Below are 23368 nucleotides of genomic sequence, written 5' to 3'. Positions count from 1 at the left end.
ATCTGCCTTTCGCCCTGAGTCATGCCACTGAAACTCCTTTTACCTTTCCCCGCTTTGTAGATCTGACATTGTTGTCCTCTCTATTTCTTTTCGTCCCCTGCCCCACTGCCTTCTTTCTTTTTGGCTACTCCTTTGAGACTCTTTGAAGGCGACTCCCTTCTATCTTTGAAAAGTTCTTATTTCTCAGAGTTCCATCTTTGGCTGTCTTCTTTCTTTACACATCTGAATTATCTTCTCCATGGCCAGGGCTTCTGCTACTGTTTGTAAGTCGTGACACCCGAATCTCTATCTCTAGTCCATATTTCTGTATTGAGATTCAGATCCTCATGTCTCCTCTCGCTGGGTATCCCACAGATTCTTTAACTAGCCATCTTCCCCTAAATCTGATTCTTTTCTGTGTCCTATCTTGGTGGACTGCACCACTATCTGTTTAGCTGCCCAAGTCAATTGCACTCTTCCCACTCCTTCAATCTCCACATCTAATCAATATCCAATGCTGTTTGTTTGAACTCCATAATTTCTTTCAAATCCATCTCCATTGCCACTGTTTTGATTCAGGCCAACATCATCTTTCTCTCCTTAGTTACTGTTGTAGTTTCTGAAAAGTTTTTTCTGACTTCAGGTTATCCTTCAATCTTTTCTCTACGCTGAATCATCCAGAGTTCTTGCTGCTGTTCACCTTTCCCCACTCCCCATCCTCGTCTCCCATCCCTTTCCCCCTCTCCTCCTCCTCCTCTCCCTCTTCTTCTTCTCTCTTTATTTTAGGCTAAAGACAAATCAATTTTGACTCTTTTGCATGAAAATTTTCAGACCATTGCCTTGAGGACAAAGTTCAAAATTTTTAGGATATCTTACAAAGTTCTTTTTTAATTTTTGTAAAAATATATTTTTATTGATTTCAGAGAGGAAGGGAGAGGGAGAGAGAGAGAGAAACATCAATGATGAGAGAGAATCATCGATTGGCTGCCTCCTGCATGCCCACCACCAGGGATCGAGATGGCAACCCGGGCATGTGCCCTGCCCGGGAATTGAACCATGACCTCCTGGTTCATAGGTTGACACTCAACCTCTGAGCTATGCCAGCTGGGCTCTTTTCTAGTTTTTTTGTCCTTTGAAATATCTCACCCAAACCCTTTTCTAACCTCCCAAACTCTATTTCCAAATGTTACTTGTGCTTTCAAGAATGCAAAATGCTTTCTCTGACCAATAAGCCTTTACAATAGGCTGTTTCAAGGCTTGGCTACTTCCCTTAACCATCTGTCTTTATACCTCTCATAGCTCTAGTCACATAGCGCTGCTATTTGCTAGTCCACCTTTTTGAAGGTGGGTCTATTTCTTGCTTATCACTGCATCTTTGTGCCTAGTACAGTGCTAGTCATGGAGTAGGTATCTAATAAGTACTATTGAAAGAACAAGTGGATAAACAATATGGTCCATAAGGTTTCAGTTCCAAGCTCTATGTAGCACAGCAAAAAGCTTCATACCCAATCAAAAGCCTGCTATTTGGAATGAACCAAATTGAGTTGTATGGGTGATGGGTTTGATCTTGTCACAGAATTAGAGGATAAAGAGTGGGGTTTGAAATCCAGTTGTTCTTTGGGTGTATTTTGGTGAAAGATGAGTTCTGTTGTCTTACTACTTGGATGGTTGTTATTAAGTTAGAGAGATGATTTTAAAATGTCTCATAATAGCTGTTATAGTTATCTCTATTAGTATATGATAAACAATTTAGGTTACCTTTTTAAAAAAATGTTTTTATTGCTTTTTATATATAGAGGAAGGGAGATGGAGAGAGATAGAAACATTGATGAGAGAGACACATTGATCAGCTGCCTCCTGCATGCCCCCTACTGGGTAATTGAGCCCCCAAACCGGGCATGTGCCCTGACCATTAATCAAACCCAGAATCTCTTGGTCCATGGGAAAGCACTCAATCCACTCAGCCATACCAGCCAGGTTTAGGTTGCTTTTTTGCTAGTAACCATCTGTCTCATCTATTGCACATTACCCAAAGAAGAAGATTAACAGTCTCTTTTTAGTTTTGAAATCTATAACTTGAACATCTGCTCACTATTCCCACCTTATTAAAATAAATAATAGATTCTTTCCCCCTAACCACAGTTCTGGAGAATTATAAAGAGAATATCTTTGATTTGCTTTTCAAAATGTTGTCAAACTACTACTTTCTGAAAAATTAGTGTGTCCCAAATGCTTCCAGCTTCTATTTAGGACAATAACTGACAGTATCCTTGTTTTATAGTTATTATAATCAGCTTGGGGCTTGGGAAGCTAAATCTGCTTCACAATTAAATCAAAATTAAAAAATATTTGTGTCTGAGAATACTTTAAATTATGTCTGGCTTTTCAAGTTCCCTGTACTACTCATGTGATATAATTCTTTTAAAATACAATATTTTGATATTATAGATATGCATTTATTTAAACTTTAATAAGATATAGCAAGGTTAGGTTTTGAGAACTCTCTTTTTGAATAAATGAATTTGATACTGAAATTGCTAACCCAGGTTTCCACTAACTTCACTGTTATCACTTGAAGACTGATTTATTTTATTCTTAATTTTGAATTTACTACATTTTACCATTGACTTTTGAGTTGAGTTGATTCAGACAGTTTCTGTGTTCAACTAATGGATTCAGGAAGCAGGAGCCGCTGTTTGATTTCTATAGTGCAGAGGAAAATCGACATCCAAGTTTGGCTCAACATTTCACATAGACATGGATGGAACCCAGGAAACACATTTAAAAAAGGCTTTCTGGCAAGAAAATGATTTACTAAAGATTGCCTTTCCTTCACATGAAGAGACTTTCTCATCATGAGAGGGGGTAAAATTAATACATAGAATGTAAGCAGAGATGAGATTTAATTCAAGAAGTTAATTTTGGTACTATGCATTAAAAAAACCCCATGTACTCTTATTTTAAAATTTCCTGAAAAAAACAATCTTTGAGAGCCACGAGCCCATTTGGTGCCCTGGCATGTTTGGTCTAATAAGTCCTCCTGATTAATATTGAAACGTGCAGCAATGAACCATGGTGATTGCAGTTTCAACAAACATGTTAAAATGTTCAAACAGCCGAAACCGGTTTGGCTCAGTGGATAGAGCGTTGGCTTGCGGACTGGGGGGTCCCAGGTTCGATTCCGGTCAAGGGCATGTACCTGGGTTGCGGACACATCCCCAGTAGGAGATGTGCAGGAGGCAGCTGATCGATGTTTCTCTCTCATCGATGTTTCTGACTCTCTATCTCTCTCCCTTCCTCTCTGTAAAAAATCAATAAAATATATATATATTTTTTAAAATGTTCAAACACTGAGAAGTCTCTTAGGCATGCATTGGGTTAATGGGCCAGTCAGGCCAGATTTCTGGAAGATAAGGTTTTCAGAATCTTTTAAAAATCTTTGAGCAGAAAACTGTCACTTCCGCTTATGTATTGTCTCTGGGGTCTCCGAAATGATTAGAGTCTGGGTAAAGTGTGTTCTAAGAACTGCTTTGAGGTGGTGTAGTTGAAAGTCTTCCTATTTTGGAGACTTAATTTCAAGGATCACTATTTATTAAGGACACTTAGCTATGCTTAGTTTTGAAAATTTGTAGTAAGAGTATATTTTAATATAATCCTTTTAAGTTGGGTTGCCAGTATATGCTATTGAAAGTAATATTTTTAATTGTGTTAGTTCGATAATATCAAATTGAAAATGTAAAAAAAAACATCCCACCCACTTATTATTTTTCAGGTATACCTATGGGAAGCCTGTGAAAGGAGATGTAACACTTACATTTTCACCTTTATCTTTTTGGGGCATTAAGAAAAATATTACAAAAAAATTTAAGGTAACTTTTACAGATGTCTTACAACTAGTAATGGGGATAACTATGAGCATTCTTTTTCCAGAAATAAGGTTTGTACTGAATTAACAAAATAACCAAGTGTAAGAAAAAAAGAGCTTTCTGACATTGGACAAGTGAGAATTTACCCTTTTATAGTGATTAGAGTCAAACCAGAGCCATCACATTGTTTAATGTGACTTAGTTTGAGTTTTAGTTCTAAAATTTGGATTGCTAAAGTGAAGAATAAAACTGATTTTTTTTTAACAAAACAGATAAATGGATCTGCAAACTTCTCTTTTAATGACGAAGAGATGAAAAAGTTAATGAATTTTTCAGATCAGCTTTCTGAACACATGTCTCCATCATCCCCTGGGCCGGTAGAAATTTTAGCCACGGTGACAGAATCACTTACAGGTTTGTAGACTTTGAAATGAAGGTACAGTTATATATGTGTGGTGCTGCTCTGTCATCTTTCTTAATTTTTTTGTTTGTTTTGTTTTGTTAATCCTCACTGGAGGATATTTCTTCCATTGATTTTAGGAAAGGAAGGGGGAGGGGGGAGAGGAGAGAGAGAGAGAATGATCGATGTGAGAGCGCTATGCTGGCCAGGGTTGCTCTGTCATCTCTCTTATTATAACTGGCTTGTTTGTGTGGGAACATCACTGCCTTTCTAGAGATGCTGTTAAATGCTGACATTGTCACAACTGTTCATTAGTCCAGTGTGCAGAATGTTTTCATCACGAAGGGAAAATCTATTTCCTATAAAAGTCTGTAATTCAACCACATGTGATAGATAGTCGTAATTTTTTCCATTTCTGTTTTTTATTTTCAGCATGAGAACCACGTGGAAAGGCATACCTTTTTAGCTGACGGACCATCTTTATTTTATTTTTTTTTAAATCACTTAACACCTTCTGACATCACACCTGCTCCCAGACAGTTTTCTCTTAATAATAAAATAAAGGTTAATTATGTGGATCTTTCTGTTGCTATTTCAACAGCTTTCACCAATCCCCCAAACAGCAAAAGACTATTCTGTCAATGGCCTTATCTGTTGGGGTGGCAGTCATGGTGCGTAGAAGGGACCCACGGAGGACAGAATGGCCACAGAAGCCGATGTGGGAATGAGGTTTCTGTGCCCTGATATCTTGGCCCCTTGGGGAATTAGCTCAGATGGAGACATTTGGTGGCTAGAAGCTGTTGGTGAACTATAACTTTGGCTTTCTAAATGATGTAATTTCCAAAACAGGTATCTCAAGAAATGCAAGCTCCAATGTCTTTTTCAAGCAGCATGAGTACGCCATTGATTTCTTTGATTATGCTACTGTCCTGAAGCCATCGCTCAACTTCACAGTCACTGTAAGTTGGGATATTTATCAGTGACCTAAAAGCATTAAGTTCAATTAAATGAAACAAAATCCAAAATAATATTTTTTTCAGTGCTTTTCTAAAAATTTAAGCTAAAAGTGGACAGATTACTTTTCCTATTTAGATTTATGGGGTATATAGAATTGTTTCCAAATGACTTTTGTCTAATTTTTCTAAAAAGTCAGTTTCCAACAAAGGTATTTTTTAAAATTTATTTAATAACCTATTTAAGTTAGATTTGGGTTGTTACAATGAAGTCTTTATAAAGTCATTGAAGGAATTAGATGCTGATCAAAATTATTCAATTTTAATTAGATTTTTATAGTGACTAATTTTAGTTCTAGCAAAGAGGTAGCATTAAAAAATGATCAACAAATCTCATTTTTTTCCTTTTTTTAAGAGAATGTTGAACTATCACTTGTTAATTGAGTGAATGTTGACACTGTGTAAGGCATGGTGATCTATAGGACTGGAGAGATGAGAAAGATGCAGTCCCTGCCCTGGATTCACAGTTTTTGTGATGGTGACAAGAAAATACACACATGCACAACTAGAATTCAGGGCAGGCTAAGTGTCACGAATACATTTCTACAGGGATTTAAAATAGGTGTCAACAACCTTTTTCTGCAAAGGGCTAGATAATAGCAGATATTTTCAGCATTGTGGGCCGTATGGTCTCTGTCAGAGGTACTTGACTCTGCCGTTGTAGCATAAAAGCAGCCACAGCCACTTTGTAACCAGCGTGGGTGGCTCTGTTCCAGTAAAACTTTATTTACAGAGCCTGGACTTGGCCTCCCAACCTGTCGCAGTTTGTTGATCCTTCCTTTAAAGCAAGGAGGCGTCCCTTCTTGTTGAATGACTCAAGAGAAATTTTAGATAGTTTCTGATTTCAGTGACCTTATAATTGACAGTTTGAAAAGGTAAGTAAGTAAAACCAAACACCAAAACCCAAAAAATATAGTAACTTCCAAATGAGTTGAGTGAAACAATGAGAGCCCTAGCTGATTTGGCTCAGTGGATAGAGCACCAGCCTGTGGACTGAAGGATCCAGGGTTTGATTCCTGGTCAGGGCACATGCCCGGGTTTCGGGCTCAATCCCTGGGGGGGGGGGGGGGGGCGGGAGGGGAGGCATGCAGGAGGCAGCCGTTCAATGGTTATCTCTCATTACTGATGTTTCTATCTCTCTCTCCCTCTCCCTTCCTCTCTGAAATCTATCTATCTATCTATCTATCTATCTATCTATCTATCTATCTATCTATCTATCTATGAGAGCTGAGGGAGGAAGAATTGGCTTTGGGATAGGGAGGAGGGTCATTAAAGGGATGCTCTGTGGAAGGGAAAACTTTAAGCTATTTGTTAGAAGATCAAACAAGGATTTTAAATGTTTGGGTGTGGGGTTGGGAGATGGAGGGCAAGATGAGCTGAGACGCAACTTGACCAGCACAATTGCAGCAGAGAACTTGTGTCTGGGAATTGTCAAGAAGAAAACAGGAGGCAGATCTTGAGGAGTTGTAGAGAATCCTAAATGGCTCACATATGTGTTTGAACTTTATGCTCCAGGCAGTGAAGAGCCTAGGAGCCTGTGAACGTGGAGGGGTATGGAGGAAGCAGTGTTACAGGGAGACTGATCAAGGGCCTGTGCAGGAGGATGGCAGCCTCGTGGTGATGGATGTGGGAGTGGAGAGGATGGAAGAGAGAAGTACAGTAGAAGACTTGGTGTACATTAGATTTGGGAGGTGGGGAAAGGGAGGGAAAATTCAGAGACAAGCCTGGCAGAATTGCGGTGTTAGTAAAAAGAGGACTGGTGAGATGGTTACTCAGTTTTAAATGTGTTGAATTTGAGATGACAAGGTTATATAAGTAGAAATATCCTGCAGGGTATTAGAGGTGTTGAGCATGAGCTCCAGAGTGAGGTATGGATGGCAGTAGGAAGACAGAAGAACAGATCATTGATAATTTGGTCTTGACAAATCTCCACATTTAGGGGGAGGGAAAAGGAACCAAGAAGGGCACCGAGAGGATGGAGGAAGAGGGGTGTGAAGTGAAGGAGGTTGTTGGGGAGCCACTGAAGGCAAGAGAAGCTATAATATCAAGAAGGGAGTCATCAGTGGAATCTTCAGGAAGTTAGGGTGCCACTAATAATTTTGATAGTTTGGTTTTATTGATGGAAACTGGGTTCAACTGAACTTAAATCCTTGACTTCTCTTTCTCTTTTTTCAATACATTTTTATTGATTCCAGAGACGAAGAGAGAGGGAGAGAGAGATAGAAACATCAATGATGAGAGAGAATCATTGACCAGCTGACTCTTGCACACCCCGCCCCCCCTCCACTGGGGATTGAGCCAGCAACCTGGGCATGTGCCCTGACCAGGAATCGAACCGTTTCCTCCTGGTTCATGGGTCGATGATCAACCACTGAGCCATGCCAGCCAGGCTCCTTGGCTTCTCTTGTAACCTGTTTTTAAAATGTTGTGTTTTGATTATTAGGTGAAGGTAGCACGTTCTGATGGCAAGCAACTGACTCTTGAAGAAAGAATGAATAATATAACAATAATGATGATACAGAGAAGCTCTACAGAGTACGGGAGAGGATGGAATAGTAGAAATCAGGAAATAGAAGCTTTCCAGGTCCTAAACTATTCTGTCCCCCAGAATGGAATCTTAAAGATTGGATTCCCAATCCTGGACAATTCCACTCAGCTACAATTAAAGGTACCATCTGTTTTCCATCATTATGGTACTGCAGTAACATCATTAAAATTGTAACCTTGTGGTAAGGCATTCAATCTGCTGGAGGTCAAAGTGCACAGGAAGTGGACATGCTTCTATTTCTAAAAATGGGGGAAAGTGTTAAAAGTAATTTAATGACAGTCTCTCAAGGTTATACTGAATGTTTCCTCATTCATTCATTTTGAAAAGCACGGTAAAATATAGCAAACTGAAAATAGAATGGAGAAGCTCTCCAAACTCCAAGTCTAGGTTGATTCTCAATCACTTGAAATTGTGTTTTGGCAGGAGCCAAATATGATTTCTTGCTTGTAAATGAGCTCTGTGTTGTGGAGAAAAGGAAAGGAATCCTTTTTCGTATCTTTTTCCCTTCTCACAATGTTTCCCAATAATATATCTTTGTTTCTGAAATAAGTTAGGACTATGCTTTTATTCCTCTTAGATCATGATGATGAAGACACTCTTCTGTGTTTTACAGCTATCACTTTGTTTATAGTATAAGCTATGAAATGATAAAGATCTAGTGTCTGGGGAATGTATTTTTCCTCCATGAAAAAAAAGTAAAAGTGTATTTGCTTTTCAGTAATTGTGCATTAGGGTAAATCTTTTCTCAAGGTGCTGCTAAAAATAAAATTTTATAGCTCCCTTTTCTTTTGTTATAGGCTTTTTTTCTTAATAGTGTGAATAGCATGGCGGCTTATGGTGTATTTAAGTCTCCTAGTAAAACATACATCCAGCTAAAAACAAGAGATGAAAATATAAAGGTAATGCTTACAATCACTTGATAATTGTAATATAATTATACTCTTATGCCATTAATATGTAAATATTAATTAAGATGTTTTTTCTAGGTGGGATCACCGTTTGAGTTGGTGGTTAGAGGCAACAAGCAATTTAAGGAGTTCAACTACATGGTAATCTGTTATAGAATCTAAATTTATGATCTATTATGGAATCATCTTAAATGGTGTCTACCTTATGTCTAGACTAAACATACTAGTTAAAAAATATATTTTTAATAATTTCAGAGAGGAAGGAAGAGGGGGAGAGAGAGATAGAAACATCAACGATGAGAGAAAATCATTGATCAGCTGCCTCCTGTACACCCCAAACTGGGGATTGAGCCCACAACTCAGGCATGTGCCCTGACTGGGAATCAAACCGTGACCTTCTAGTTCATAGGTTGATGCTCAACCACTGATCCACAATGGCCAGGCTAAACTTACTTATTTTTAAAATTCAGCGTCATACTTTTTAGCCTGTCTTTTTTATACTGTAATCACAATATAGCCTGTCTTCTTTCCTTGCCTATATTTGCATTTCCAATTTAAGATGGGTAATGAAATGTTGCATTACACTTAAAATTTAACTTTTAAAATTTAAATTTATATTAGGTATTCCCCATATCCTCATTGCAGAAAATTATAAAATATAAGAAAAACAAAAAAGAAAGTAAAATTGTTACCCTTAGCCTTGATGCTCTGTATTCCTTCCATTCAAAAATAGACTTTTAAAAAATTTCTTAAAAATTTTTTATTTTAAAGTATAGTTGGCATATACTATTATATTAGTTTCAAGTGTACAAAGAGTGATTAGATATCTATATGCCTTATGAAGTGATCACCCTGATAAGGCTAGCACCCATCTGACACCATACATAGTTATTACAATACTAGGGGCCCGGTGCACGAAATTCATGCACTGGGTGTGTGTGTGTGTGGGGGGGGGAGTGTCCCTCAGCCCAGCCTGCCCCCTCTCACATACTGGAAGCCCTCAGGCGTTGACCCCCATCACCCTCCAATCGCAGGATCGGCCCCTGGCCCAGGCCTGACGCCTCTGACAGAGGTGTCAGGCTTGGACAGGGGACCCCCATCTCCCCCTGATCACTGGTTCTGCCCCCAGCCCAGGCCTGAGGCCTCTGGCCCAGGAATCATGCCTGGGCAGGGGACCCCCATCTCCCTCTGATAGCTTGCTCCGCCCCCCACCCAAGCCTGACGCCTCTGACCCAGGCTTCAGGCCTGGGCAAGGGGACCATCTTATCCCCCCAATCCCCGGCCCCGCCCCCCACCCAGGCCTGATGCCTCGGCCAGAGGAGTTGACCCTCATCACCCTCTGATCACCAATCACTGGATCGGCCCCTTGACCAGGCCTGAGGCCTCCGGCAGAGGTGTCAGGCCTGGGCAGGGGACCCCCAGCTCCCCGCGGTTGCAGCCTCCGCCCCTGCCCAGGCCTAACACCTCTGGCCTAGGCGTCCGGCCTGGGCAGCGGGGACCCGCAGCTGCAGCGGCCCCGCGATCGTGGGCTTCGCTTTAGGCCCAGGAAAGGGACCCCTAGCTCCCGGGACTGCCAGCTTCGACCGTGCCCAGCTCCCATCGCTGGCTCCACCCCTACTTCCTGCTATCACTGGCCAGGGCGGCAAAGGCACCTGATTCTCTGATCATGGCCGCCTTTGCCCTGCCCCCCAGCTCTTAGCTCCCCCCTGGGTTTCTGATCACTGTCAGTGGCAGGGGGCTTCTTCCTGCTTTCCCTTTCGCCTCCCTGCATTGTGCCTACATATGCAAATTAACCGCCATCTTGTTGGCAGTTAACTGCCAATCTTAGTTGGCAGTTAATTTGCATATAGCCCTGATTAGCCAATGAAAAGGGTATCGTCGTATGCCAATTACCATTTTTCTCTTTTATTAGATAGGATTATTGACTATATTTTCTGTGCTGCACTTTATAGCCCCATGACTATTTTTATACCTGGCAGTTTGTAGTTCTTAACCCCTTTCATCTTTTTGCCCATCCCCCATCCTCCTTCTATCTGGCAATCATCAGTGTGTTCTCTGTATCTATGAGTTTGTTTCTTTTTGTTTTGTTTATTTGTTTTGCTCTTTAGATTCCACATATATATGAAATCATGTGGTGTTTTTCTTTCTCTGTCTGACTTATTTCACTTAGCATAATGCCCTCTAAGACCATCCATGTTGTCGTAGATGGCAAGATTTCATTATTTTTTGGCTAATATTCATTGTATAGATCCACTACATTCTCTTTATCCATTGTCTATCAGTGAGCATGTAGGTTGCTTCCAGATCTTGGCTATTGTAAATAATGCAAAAAATAGAGTCTTGGTGAAACTACTACGGTTGCCTCAGTCAGTGTTGCTTTGTCTTATCCTTTCCTATTTCCCAACCTACATGTACTCTCTGTGTTGGTCAGGGCGGCTTTCTGGCATTCAAATCGACTTTGAAGTTGGTTTAAGTAAAAAAATTTGTGTGTATAGTTAAAATCATGATAAATGTAGCTGTGGTTGAAATTCTCACTAGCTTTAACATAAAATGAAACTCAACTACTATGTTTTTCAGGTAATATCCAGGGGACAGTTGATGGTTGTGGGCAAGCAAAATTCAACAACCTTCTCTTTAATACCAGAAAATTCTTGGGCTCCAAAAGCCTGTGTCATGGTGTATTATATTGAAGATGATGGGGAAATTATAAATGATGCTCTAAAAATTCATATTCAGGTTGATTTTGAAAATAAGGTAAGGTTTCAGGTAATGATGTTTAAAATAAAACTTTATATTTGTGAAGTATAAGAAATGTAATATTGCTTTGGAAAAGTATCATTAAACCAAACTGGTTAGAAATTTATAATCATTTCTCGAACTATGCTTAAATCTCTTCATATTTAGTTACTACATGTGTAGTACTGCTGCTTTCTCTCCAGCACTGGCTGGGAGCTGAGTTGTGAGGGATGGAGAAAGGGAAGAGAAAAGAAAGCGAGTGAAGGGTAATTTAGATTTATGCCACGGTGAGACGTTCCATCACTTGCAAACACTGTGGCAGTAAAGTTTTTTACTTTAAAAATTTTTTTTCCTAGAGAAGGCTTATGTATGGTTTCAGAATGATCTCTGAGCCAAGGCAACCGTGGAATTTTTGCTAGATTTTGAAGTGTTGCTCTGTTATTGGTAAGTAATGCTTTAACCAGTGGAATCAATCCAGTTCTCTCCCTTTCCTAGGTAAACCTATTTTGGAGTAAACCTCATGCTGAGCCATCTGAGAACGTCTCTCTGAGGGTCGCTGTGACACAGCCCCACTCGCTAGTGGGGATTGTAGCTGTTGACAAAAGTGTGTACCTGATGAACGCCTCAAATGATATTACAATGGAAAATGTGAGTTTAGCGGTGTCTCCTGCCAAAAATACACGTGAAAGAGAAACTATTGCAGGACTTCAGATATCTAAAAGAAATTTCCTTAGTTCCTCTTCAGGTGAAGTTAATACCCAGGAAAGCATCCAAATAAACTAGGATCTGCATTTCAGTCTTCATGTTGGGAAGAGGCTTAGTGGTCCATTGTCGTTGCTGTCTTACACGAGAAATGCCACCTGCAGTTTTCCCTCATTTTCATACTATATTTTAATTTAAGACTCTTGAGGCGGTACTGGGAAATTGACTTGCCCAATTCTGGGTGACATCGGACCAGAGATCTTTTGATAGTTTTGAAATACCTTCTATTTGGCTACACATATGGTTAGAAACAATTGCAGTCCACATTGAATCAGAAATTTGCAGTGTATTGAGGGAGTGAAATCATGTGAAACTTCAGAAAATTTACAAAGCATGTGAATGTCTAGTGTTACACAAACGAATACCCTATTTATTAGTCCTTTCAGTTTTATTTGTAAGTTCTTGATTTATCCTTGTGTACCAGTGCCAGTTGAAATCTAGATTGTATAACTTATGCCTGTTAATTGATTATGTACAGTGATTAACAATGGCAGGAAGAAAGATATATATGCTTATACTAATTTGGTCATCTTATTGTAAAATTAATACTCTTGAGGAAAATTATACTTTTTTCGGTCTATACAGCTAATTTTTTTCAATCCTTTAAAAAACAAACACAACTCATTTATAGCCCATTGGTCATATTTTTCTCTTGCCTTTTCTAAAATTCACAGTATTCTAAAAAGTATATAGCATCTTGCAATTGATTTAACTGAATATAGTAATAGCTATCATTTTACAACTTTATAAACATCTTAAATATTTTTATTTTTTCATCCCTATATGTGCGCGCATGCGCACACACACGCAAACACACACACTTTTATCTGGTGCTCATGCTCTCTGTGTTTCCTGTCTCTACCGCTGTCTCTCTATCTCTTTTTATATTTACATTAAATATTGCCATAACTAAAATTGCTACTTCAGCTTTCTTTAGGTTTATACCTGCCTGGTGTGTTTTCCCATCATTTAACTAACTAATTAATTAATTAATTAATTTTTAAATGTATTTTTATTGATTTCAGAGAGGAAGGGAGAGGGAGAAAGAGATAGAAACATCAATGATAAGAAAGAACCATTGATCAGCTGCCTCCTGCTTGCTCCCTATTGGGGATCGAGTCCACAACCCAGGCATGTGCCCTTGAATAGAATCAGTCCACAGGCTGACGCTCTATTCACTGAGCCAAACCAGCTAGGGGCCCTATCATTTTATTTTAAACCTTTTGTGAGTTTTGGTTTTAAGTATATTGTACAGCTAGCACTTAACTATAACTTGCACTTGTTTTTTTAATATAATCTGATAGTCAATATCTTTTAACTAGAGGCCTGGTGCACGAATTTGTGCATGGGTGGGGTCCTTCAGTGTGGCCTGCGGGATTGGGCCAAAACTGGCTCCCCGACATACCCTGAGGGGTCCCGGATTATGAGAGGGCGCAGGCCAGGCTGAGGGACCCCACCAGTGCATGACTGGGGCCGGGGAGGGACTACAGGAGGGCTCCAGAGTGTGTCTGACCCCGTCTTGCCCAGTCCTGATTGGGGCCGGCTGGAGAGGGACATAAGAGGTTGGCCAGCTGGGGAAGGATTGTGGGAAGGATTGCAGGGGGCTCCAGGGCATGTCTGGCCCTTCTCCCTTAGTCCTGATCAGCCGGATCCCAGCAGTAAGCTAACCTACTGGTCGGAGCGTCTGCCCCCTCATGGTCAGTGCATATCATAGGAACTGTTCAACCAGTTGACTGTCTACCCCCTGGTGGACAGTGCATGTCATAATGAGCGGTTGAGTGGCCTTAGCATATTACACTTTGATTTGTTGAACAGTTGACCGGTCACTGGATGACTGGACACTTAGCATATTAGGCTTTTATTATATAGGATAAGCTTATTTAACCCACTTACACATATGGTATTTCTTGTTCTAATTAGAAAATTTCTGCTTTTTAATTTTATTTGTATATTTAATTTTTTTAAATATATTTTATTGATTTTTTACAGAGAGGAAGGGAGAGAGATAGAAAGTTAGAAACATCGATGAGAGAGAAACATCGATCAGCTGCCTCCTGCACATCTCCCACTGGGGATGTGCCCACAACCCAGGTACATGCCCTTGACTGGAATCGAACCTGGGACCCCTCAGTCCTCAGGCCGACGCTCTATCCACTGAGCCAAACCGGTTTCGGCTGTATATTTAATTTTTTAAAATAATTCTTTATTATTGAAAGTATTACATATGCCTCCTCCCCCCATTTTCCTCCAGCCTGCCTCCCCTCCTCCCCTACCTTAGGATCTCAGTGCCCTATTGTCTGTGTCCATGGGCCATGCATATATGCATACAAGGTCCTTGGTTGACTACCTTCCTCCCACCCACCCTCCCCCCTCATTTGCAACTATAGTTGTTATTTTATATTTTAAAATTTATACTACTCTTTTTTTTCTGTTTTCTTCTTTTCATGGGATAGATCAAATTTTGTTCTGCTGATTTTGCAAGTTATACATTCTATTTTTATTCCTATGATAGATGCCCTTAACTCACGAACTATACTCATATTAATATCCTTACTGATTTCTTAAGATTATCAACATTTGTGTCTTCATCTAACAAGACAATCATTTTAGTACACTCTCATAATATTCTTGTACATTCTTTTTGTCTCTTCTCATTAGATTTTAACTTCCCCACTTCTGCCCAGATCATGTTGGTATTGTATATAATTTTAGTTCTGTGTTATTATTGATTGCTTTTTAAATTTTTCCCTACATTTTTAGTTCTGGAAACTGACACCAATTATTTCTTCATATATTTCCTCTTCTCCATTTTAATTTTTCTCTTTTCTGGGACTCTCATTATTTAGAGATTGCCACTTCTATTCCTTCGCATCTCTTAGCTTTTTCTTTTTACGTTTTTCATCTCTTTGTCTTTTCTGTATTTCTTTGGGAGAATTCCTCATTTGACTTTTCAGCTCATTGGTCATTCATCAGCTGTCTCCTACTTTGATCTCTTACATTGGGTTTGTTATGTCAACTATTACATTTTTAATATCTATTATTTTCCTTTGGTTATCTTTTGTTCTTGTTTTTTATTGATAATATTTTCCCTGTCTCGTTATTATTTACTAGGTTTATTTTAAATCTTGAGCTGGCTTTTCCAGTGTTCTGCTTCATGTGCTGTGTTGTCAAGTTGGATGTCTTTCATAGAAGTTATACTCTTTGAATGGCTAGTTGATTTGGCAACTACTCTGATAAGTCTGTTGAGGAATAGTAAGTGTAAGAGATCCTTCAGGAATAATTTTCAGACACCATCCTTTCCTTCGTTAGCCTTTGCTGCAGCTTGGCAGTGTCTTTTTATTGAGTCAGTGAGGAAAGAGGGATATCTATATGAGTTAGATGCTGTTTCCTAGGGAATTGCATCAGTTCACGCCTGTGTGTCAGCAGAAGGTGATCTTGCATGCCTTTGTGTTCTGTGGCACTGAAACCTTTTTCTCTCCATTATGTCTGGCTCTGTCTCCAATGTCTGTATTGGGCTAATAACTCTATTTGCCAGCTTGTTGAGGTAATATGACATTTTGTTTTCTCATTTGGTTTTTGTCTTCTTGGTGCCTAGTCTAGCACCCTGTTTGTTTACCATGGATGCGATAGTGGTTGTTGTTAGCATAGCAGAAACGTTGGTTATGGGTGTTTAACTTTAAACTTGGTTTGGTTTTTTGAACTTCTACTTATAATCTTTTATGATTTTTATTCCTGCCTTTGTGTTAATTTGTCTGGTTAATGCTAATGTAAGCAAGGGAGATGTATCAAAATAGTTACTAAAAGGGTATATAATATTTTAACTCTTTTATTGTAGTAATATATATATATAATAATAATAAAAGTACAGTTTTTAAAAGTACAATTCATTCATTCATTTACATTCATAATGCTGTACAACTATACCAATATTTTTCCAAAACATTTCATCACTCCAAACAGAGACTCTGTAACCACTGAGGAATAATTCCCCATTCCTCCCTTCCTCCAGCCCTTGGAAACCTCTAATTACTTCCGTCATTATGAATTTGACTATTTCAGCTATTTCATATAAGTGGAATCTATATATATAAAAGGCCAATATGCTAAGTGTCCCTCCACCCATTGAGTGGTCACTATGACGCGCACTGACCACTACGGGGCAGATACTCAATGCAGGAGCTGCAGTGATGGGCACTCGCCATTTATAGAGAAATGGCAGCGTGGACTTGGCGCCAACAAAGCAACACTCAGCTTCCCCCAAATGGGACACAGGCCCCACCACCACTCTGGAGCAACAGCCCACCAAATCGCAGCTGACACTGCCATGGTGCGAAATGTGGCCCACAGCCCCGCCCAGCCTGGAAACGGTGTCTGTGGGTGCCAGGTAATGAAGTCACATAGCAACGCCGGCTTCCTCTCCCTAGTGACAGGCCATTTAACAATAAACGGCACCGTGGACCTGGCGCCCACAAAGCAACACTTGGCTTCCCCCAAGTGGAACACAGGCCCTGCCACCATCCCAGAACGACACCCCACCAAATTGCAGCCTAAGCTGCTGAGACCCTATGGTGCAAAATGCACCCCACAGCCCAGCCCATCCTGAAATGGTGGCTGTGGGCGCCGGGTAATGACGTCACATAACAACACCCGGCTTCCTCTCCCTAGTGACTAGCTATCTTTGGAGTTTCTTCAGCCCAGGAACAAGGCTTGCTTTATAGCCAGGTGCAAACATTTTACACTGTAACCAAATGTCTGTGAAGCATTTTCTCGTGCCTCATCTCATTTGATCCTCACAGAAGTCCTGGAGTAGGGATAGGAGACTTGGGGGAATCCTATTTTCTTTTCATTAGCCAGAGAATGGAGATTTAGAAAGTTTAAAAACTTGACCCGACTGAAAAGAAGTAAGAAATAGTGGACCTTGAAAATGACTTCAGGTTTTCTCACTGTGCAGAATATAGTCAAACACTGCTGCAGTTAAATATTTTACACTTTGTTCTCCATGCATGATCTACAATAATAATCTGCTTCGTGTTGATATTTACTGCTGTGTTGCAGGCAATTACCTGAAAGAGATGTTGGGGTGCTTCACTGGGCTGGAAAAGTTTAGCTAAATCAGAAAGCAAGTTTAATTAAGCAAGTTTATATATATATATATATATATATATATATATATATAGCTAAGTTGACTTGCACATGCGAGGTCTTGCTGGCTCCAATTGCATGCATGTGTTTTGATTTGTCATTGTTAATCGTGAATTTGGTTGACATGTCTATTATTGAGAAAGGGTGAATAGCGATATTAAAATATTTCTTCTAATTAATTTCCTTTCAATGTGCACAAATTCGTCCACCGGGCCACTTAGTCATTTAATATTTGTCCTTTTCAGTCTATCTTATTTCACTTAACATAATGTCTTCAAGGTTCCTCCATATTGTAGCTTGTATCAAAACTATGTTTTGTCGGCTGAATAATATTCTGTTGTATGCATATAACACATCTTGTTCATGTATTCTTCTGTTGATGGATGCTTAGGTTGTTTGTACCTTTTGGCTATTGTAACTAAATGCTGCAATGAACATTGGCATACAAGGATCTCTTTGACTCTCTGTTTTCAGTTCTTTTGGGTATATACATAGGATTGTAATTGCCAGGCCATTGTCTAATTCTGTGTTTAACTATTTTAGAAACTGCCAATTTTACTCACTCTTGCTAGCAATGACTACTGCTCTTAAAAATTAACATTGCGAATGTGATACATGCAAATATCTCTGCAAAAACTATCTCATAGATGTTGTAATTTGCATTGCTTTGATTATCAATGAAGTTGACTACGTTTTCTGCTTATTAATAATTTGTATTTCATCATTTGTGAATTTTCTCCTTGTATTATTTTAAAAAAATTTAACTGACATTTTGCAGAACTTAGTTTAACCATTGAATTTAGTTTATCTCTGCCAAACATATTGGTCATTTTAATGCTGACCTCTATGTGTTGGTCTTGTCAACCAGTAGACATTTCAATTCCTCTTGGGCAAAACTCAAGTCCATAATTCTTAGGAACTCTTGATTGCTAAACAGAGTAAAAACAAATTTAAATAAGAAATGTAATTTTTGCCGAAACCGGTTTGGCTCAGTGGATGGAGCGTTGGCCTGCGGACTGAAGGGTCCCAGGTTCGATTCCGGTCAGGGGCATGTACCTGGGTTGCGGGCACATCCCCAGAGGGGGGTGTGCAGGAGGCGGCTGATCGATGTTTCTCTCTCATCGATGTTTCTAACTATCTCTCTCCCTTTCTCTCTGTAAAAAATCAATAAAATATATATTAAAAAAAAAGAAATGTAATTTTGACTGAATGAATCATGAGCAAGACATCTACATATTCATTATTTCTCCATTTGTGTCATTTTCAAATTTGATAAGTATGTGGGCTGTGTCTTATCTAAATTACTAGTATATATAAGAAATATTGCCCAGCACAGAACAGGTTGGTATGAATCGATCCATTCCATATATTTTATCTTCTCCTTAGGTGGTCCAGGAGTTGGGACTTTATAACATGGGATATTATTTAGGCATGTTCGTGAATTCTTTTGCAGTCTTTCAGGTATGTTTATTTGAAAAGAGATTAATATTTTTACCCTTGCAACCACTTTTAGAATAATTGATTTGAATTTATGAAGTGTTAATATTTTATTAAATGCATTGCTGAAGTGCAGAGTGTTATATAAGTGTAAGTTGAAGTGGAAAGACAATCATCCTTCCAGTTTTAAAAGCAAATGGAAAAATTCACTATTAGAGAAATTAAAGGAATTGTCATTAAACAAATACTTTTTTCCTTTGTATCACTTTCCTTGACTTGTTATGCGTGTATGTGTGTGTGTGTGTGTGTGTGTGTGTGTGTGTGTGTGTTTGTGTATCTGTCTGTATATGAGAGAGAGAGAAGGAGAGAGAGGAGAGAGAGAATGAGAATGTATACACATGTACATATCTAAACACTCAAAAATGAGCAAGAGTGAAAAAAATGACTTTTTCTGCATAAAAAAATGAGCAAAAATGAGGGAGAGTGCTGTGACAATTTAGATAGCATTAACCTTTTAAGAGAAAATTTTAATTCTTTCTAGGAATGTGGCCTCTGGGTATTGACGGATGCCAGCCTTGTGAAGGATTCCATTGATGGTGTTTGTAAGTAAAACCTGGTAAAGTGATTTTCAAGTATTTAAGTCTTTCATCTCAGCTATTTAACATTATTTATATTGAAAATGGATATTGTGATATTTATTTTCTGTCTCTTATCCTAAAATGTTTGGAGTTTAATGTATTTAGGAGTACATCTGGGCATGACATGGAATGTTCAACTGGGCTTCTCTGAAATTAATGCTTTCCATTTGCTCTCTGTAATTCTTTCAGGTGATGACATTTTTGGACATATTGGAAGATCCTATGCTTCCAATTTGTATAGCAAACTGTGATGTTATTTTGGAACTAGATAAAAGGAGCAATATGTTTTTGAAACGTTTTTGTTCTCTAGCTTTTTGATGTCCACCTAGAATGTTCACCACCTATAATAATAAAAGTATAATATGCTAATTAGACCGGACGTCCTTCCGGACATCCTTCCAGATAAAGCCAGGGTTGTGAGGGAAGCCTGGGTCCTGGGTGCCAGAGGGAAGCCAGTGCCGGCAGCTGGGAGAAGGAAGACCTACTCTTGCACGAATTTTGTGCATTGGGCCTCTAGTAAAGTATATTGGTGTGCACACACAAACGCGCGCACACACACACACACACATAAGCATGTGTGCACACACACACAGTCACCATCACATCATTCTGAGTTCTTCCTGGTGGGGTCACATCTAGTTCCCTAGACTGCTTCATACAGTTGGTCACTCAGCTAGAAATAAGTGTACTTTTAGGAAGAAATCATAAAATGTTTTGACTGAGGAAATGAGAATAAATAATTCTAGAACTTGTTCTGTTTTCTTTCGAATTATACTAATATCATCTTGAAAGGCTTCAGAACTGTCACAGTTTCTATCCCTAAATTCCTATTTCTGTCAGATGTTCTGAGTTTCTCCACACCAAGCTCTTTGGCATTCTTGCTACATACCTGAGCCTCTTTCCTGAAACTAAAAGGAAAATTTTATAGTTTTAAAGATTTTGGGAGTCATTATGACATTTAAGACATATGGAACATTTAGCTCCTGTCATATAATTCTTTATCCTAGACAGCCTTCCAAGCAATCATATCTTTTTTCATTCACTCTTTGTCAGTCTCAGCCTTTACCCATCTTTGTTCATCTTATCAATTCCTGTTGCCCATTGTAATACTCACTTTTGTTAGTAATACTTCCTATATCCTTTACCTTTTTCTGAGAACCTTCTGCTACCTTTTTATAGTAACAAAAGAAACCTGATACTCTTACTAGTGTATTGTATCGTGAGAAACCTTCTCAAATGAGCATTTATTTATCTTTCTCTCCTTGAGATCAGGATCAGTAGGTACACAAGGTATTTTTTAAAAAATATATTTTATTGATTTTTCACAGAGAGGAAGGGAGAGAGATAGAGAGAGTTAGAAACATCGATGAGATCGATCAGCTGCCTCTTGCACATCCCCCACCGGGGATGTGCCTGCAACCCAGGTACATGCCCTTGACCGGAATCGAACCCGGGACCTCTCAGTCCGCAGGCTGACGCTCTATCCACTGAGCTAAACCGGTTTCGGCCACAAGGTATTTTTTCAGCTATCTTTTCTTAGTTACTTTAAGACCCACTGTTCAACAATCTTCACTTAAGAGCTCTTTGTTATTTGAAGCTCATAAAGTTTTAATTATAACTCCTTTAATCAAAATTCAGGTCAAAAACTTTTCCATTCCCGTTTTCTACCTCTCACAAAAGATCCAAAGTCCAAAGATCCTGTTGTCATCCTGGGAGATTTGAATGTCCATGTGGTCAATCCATCTAATGTGTCCTGTCCTGTGATCACCATTGTGGAAATAATAGTCACCCAAGGTCATATTATCACCTGAACACGGCTCTACTCCTGACATTTCAAATGCCTATCCTTCTGCCTTGTATATTCCCTCAATCCCCTAAAAATCTATTAAATGTCCTAGTTGGTCTTCTTGTTACTCTGAGTTATTGGCTCCTCCGCCTCTGTTTTCCTGCCATTGCTGGCCTGGACTAGCAGTACATGGTGACTCAATTTGGTAGAATACTTCCCCAGACCCTTCCATGACATCGTCCTCCTTAAAGTCAACTTTGGAACAACTCAACTGTTTGTCTTACCCCTCTGTTTATGCACCCCTCTGATGCCCCACAAATACCTTAAATCCAATATATCACAAACCAAATTTATGATTTGTCTCTTCTTACAACCTCACTGTTCCTTAATATGTTTTGATTGATTCCTTGAATTGATATGATTTCATATCTCTGTTAATGAAATCGTTATTTACTCAGATGTCCAAATAAAAACCTCAGAACTCACCCTCTCTTCCCATCAGACATGGACGAGCATAGTGGTTAAGAAAGGAATTTTCCACCAAATACTTCTGGCTTTGAATTCTGACCTTATGACCGAGAAAATCAATTAGGTTCTCTAAGCCTCAGTTTTCTCCCTGAAGTATAGGACTAATAATATTACTTGTATTACAGGGTTTATTGTGAGGTTAAATTCAAAAGCATATAAGTGTTTAATGCTTGTTTGACACTTCTAAATCTGTAATTACCTATTATATTATCCCTCAAATCCAGTTTGTTCATTCATTATTCAAAGGATAGTGATGATATTAATTGCATGCTTAACATGTGCAAGGCAGCGGAGCTTCCAACTTGGTCTAGTGGGGCAAAGCAACATATAGGTAGGAGAGTGTGCTGATGGGGGAAGTGCAGGGTGCCTTGGGCACACCCAGAGCTCATCCAATCATGCGGTGCAAGAGATAGAACAGAATTATTGACGTTATCCTCCCTCTCCTCTCTTTGGTTTCAGGCTCCTAGCAGTGCCTCCTTGACCATGGCTGTAGCTTCCTACCTAACAGTTTGCCCACCTCCATGTTCCCCCAGCTCTAAACCATGGTTTACACTGAGGGTAGAGTTAGCTTATAAAACATGGGTTAGAGCACGTTTCTAATTCATTTAAAACCTTCAATAGGTCATCATTGCTTAAAGCAGTGGTCGGCAAACTCATTAGTCAACAGAGCCAAATATCAACAGTACAACGATTGAAATTTCTTTTGAGAGCCAAATTTTTTAAACTTAAACTATATAGGTAGGTACATTGTTATTAACTTAATTAGGGTCCTCCTAAGGCTTAGGAAGAGCCACACTCAAGGGGCCAAAGAGCCGCATGTGGCTTGTGAGCCGCGGTTTGCCCACCACTGGCTTAAAGGATTATGTGCAAACCCTTTAGCATGGGGTATTTGATATTTTAAAATATGGACCCAGCCATTCTTTCCCCCCCATTGTATGACACTTTTACCTAGTACTAATTGTCATACTCTGGACATGCCTTTGTACTTAGTTTACTCCCGCTTCCCCCATGGGATACTCTTTATTTGGAGACGGAAGGGAAATGGAATGCCCAAAACAATGTAAAATGGAATTTCCCCCATAGTCATACTTTTTTTCATGATCCAGATTCTGTGTAAAATCAACTATTCTTGTTTGCTACAGTTTTCCGTTTGCCTACCTCCTCCATAGAGTGGAGCTCATTACATTCATCTTTGTATCCTTGCTACCTCTTATAGTATACTTTTTTACATTTTATTTTGAAAGAATTTTAGACTTATAGATGAGTTGCAAAAATAGAGATAGGTGATCCAGAGTCTGTATGGCAATATGGTTTTTAAAATTAGAATAAAGTTAGTGGCATCTTATGGCCAGTGTAGGCAATGGTGATCAGCATTAGAGAGCTAAAAAGAGGAGAATAGCAAAAAAGGAGGTAGCTTTAAAAATGTGATTTAACTGAATCTTTAGCAACGGAACTGTAAGTAGTTTTTGGGGTATTGGCCATAGGGGCAGGAAAGGTTTTTTAAATTTTTATTTCTGTCTTGGCTGTAACTGGCCACTTGGTCTTGGGTAAGTCATTTAATTTCTCATATTGCTCATCTGCAAAATGAGAGGATTGGACAAGATAAACTCTGAAGTACCATTCAG

At 39.2% G+C, this 23368-nt stretch overlaps 1 protein-coding gene across 1 annotated transcript in view; it reads left to right on the top strand.

The window, feature by feature from the left end:
• The window catches only part of CD109 (CD109 molecule), a 122500-nt gene that overhangs the window by 57883 nt on the left and 41249 nt on the right, over window positions 1–23368 (top strand). The window contains exons 8-17 of the mRNA XM_059701169.1: window positions 3752–3848; window positions 4118–4259; window positions 5095–5204; window positions 7702–7926; window positions 8604–8705; window positions 8793–8855; window positions 11292–11468; window positions 11946–12098; window positions 18741–18815; window positions 19333–19393. Of these exons, the coding sequence (XP_059557152.1) occupies window positions 3752–3848; window positions 4118–4259; window positions 5095–5204; window positions 7702–7926; window positions 8604–8705; window positions 8793–8855; window positions 11292–11468; window positions 11946–12098; window positions 18741–18815; window positions 19333–19393 (1205 nt within the window). The remainder of the gene's footprint in view (window positions 1–3751; window positions 3849–4117; window positions 4260–5094; window positions 5205–7701; window positions 7927–8603; window positions 8706–8792; window positions 8856–11291; window positions 11469–11945; window positions 12099–18740; window positions 18816–19332; window positions 19394–23368) is intronic.

Source organism: Myotis daubentonii, chromosome 6 (genome assembly GCF_963259705.1).
Source record: "Myotis daubentonii chromosome 6, mMyoDau2.1, whole genome shotgun sequence".
Lineage (NCBI taxonomy): Eukaryota > Metazoa > Chordata > Mammalia > Chiroptera > Vespertilionidae > Myotis > Myotis daubentonii.
The sequence above is the reverse complement of the archived record's forward strand: the minus strand, read 5'-3'. Positions and strand labels throughout refer to the sequence as shown.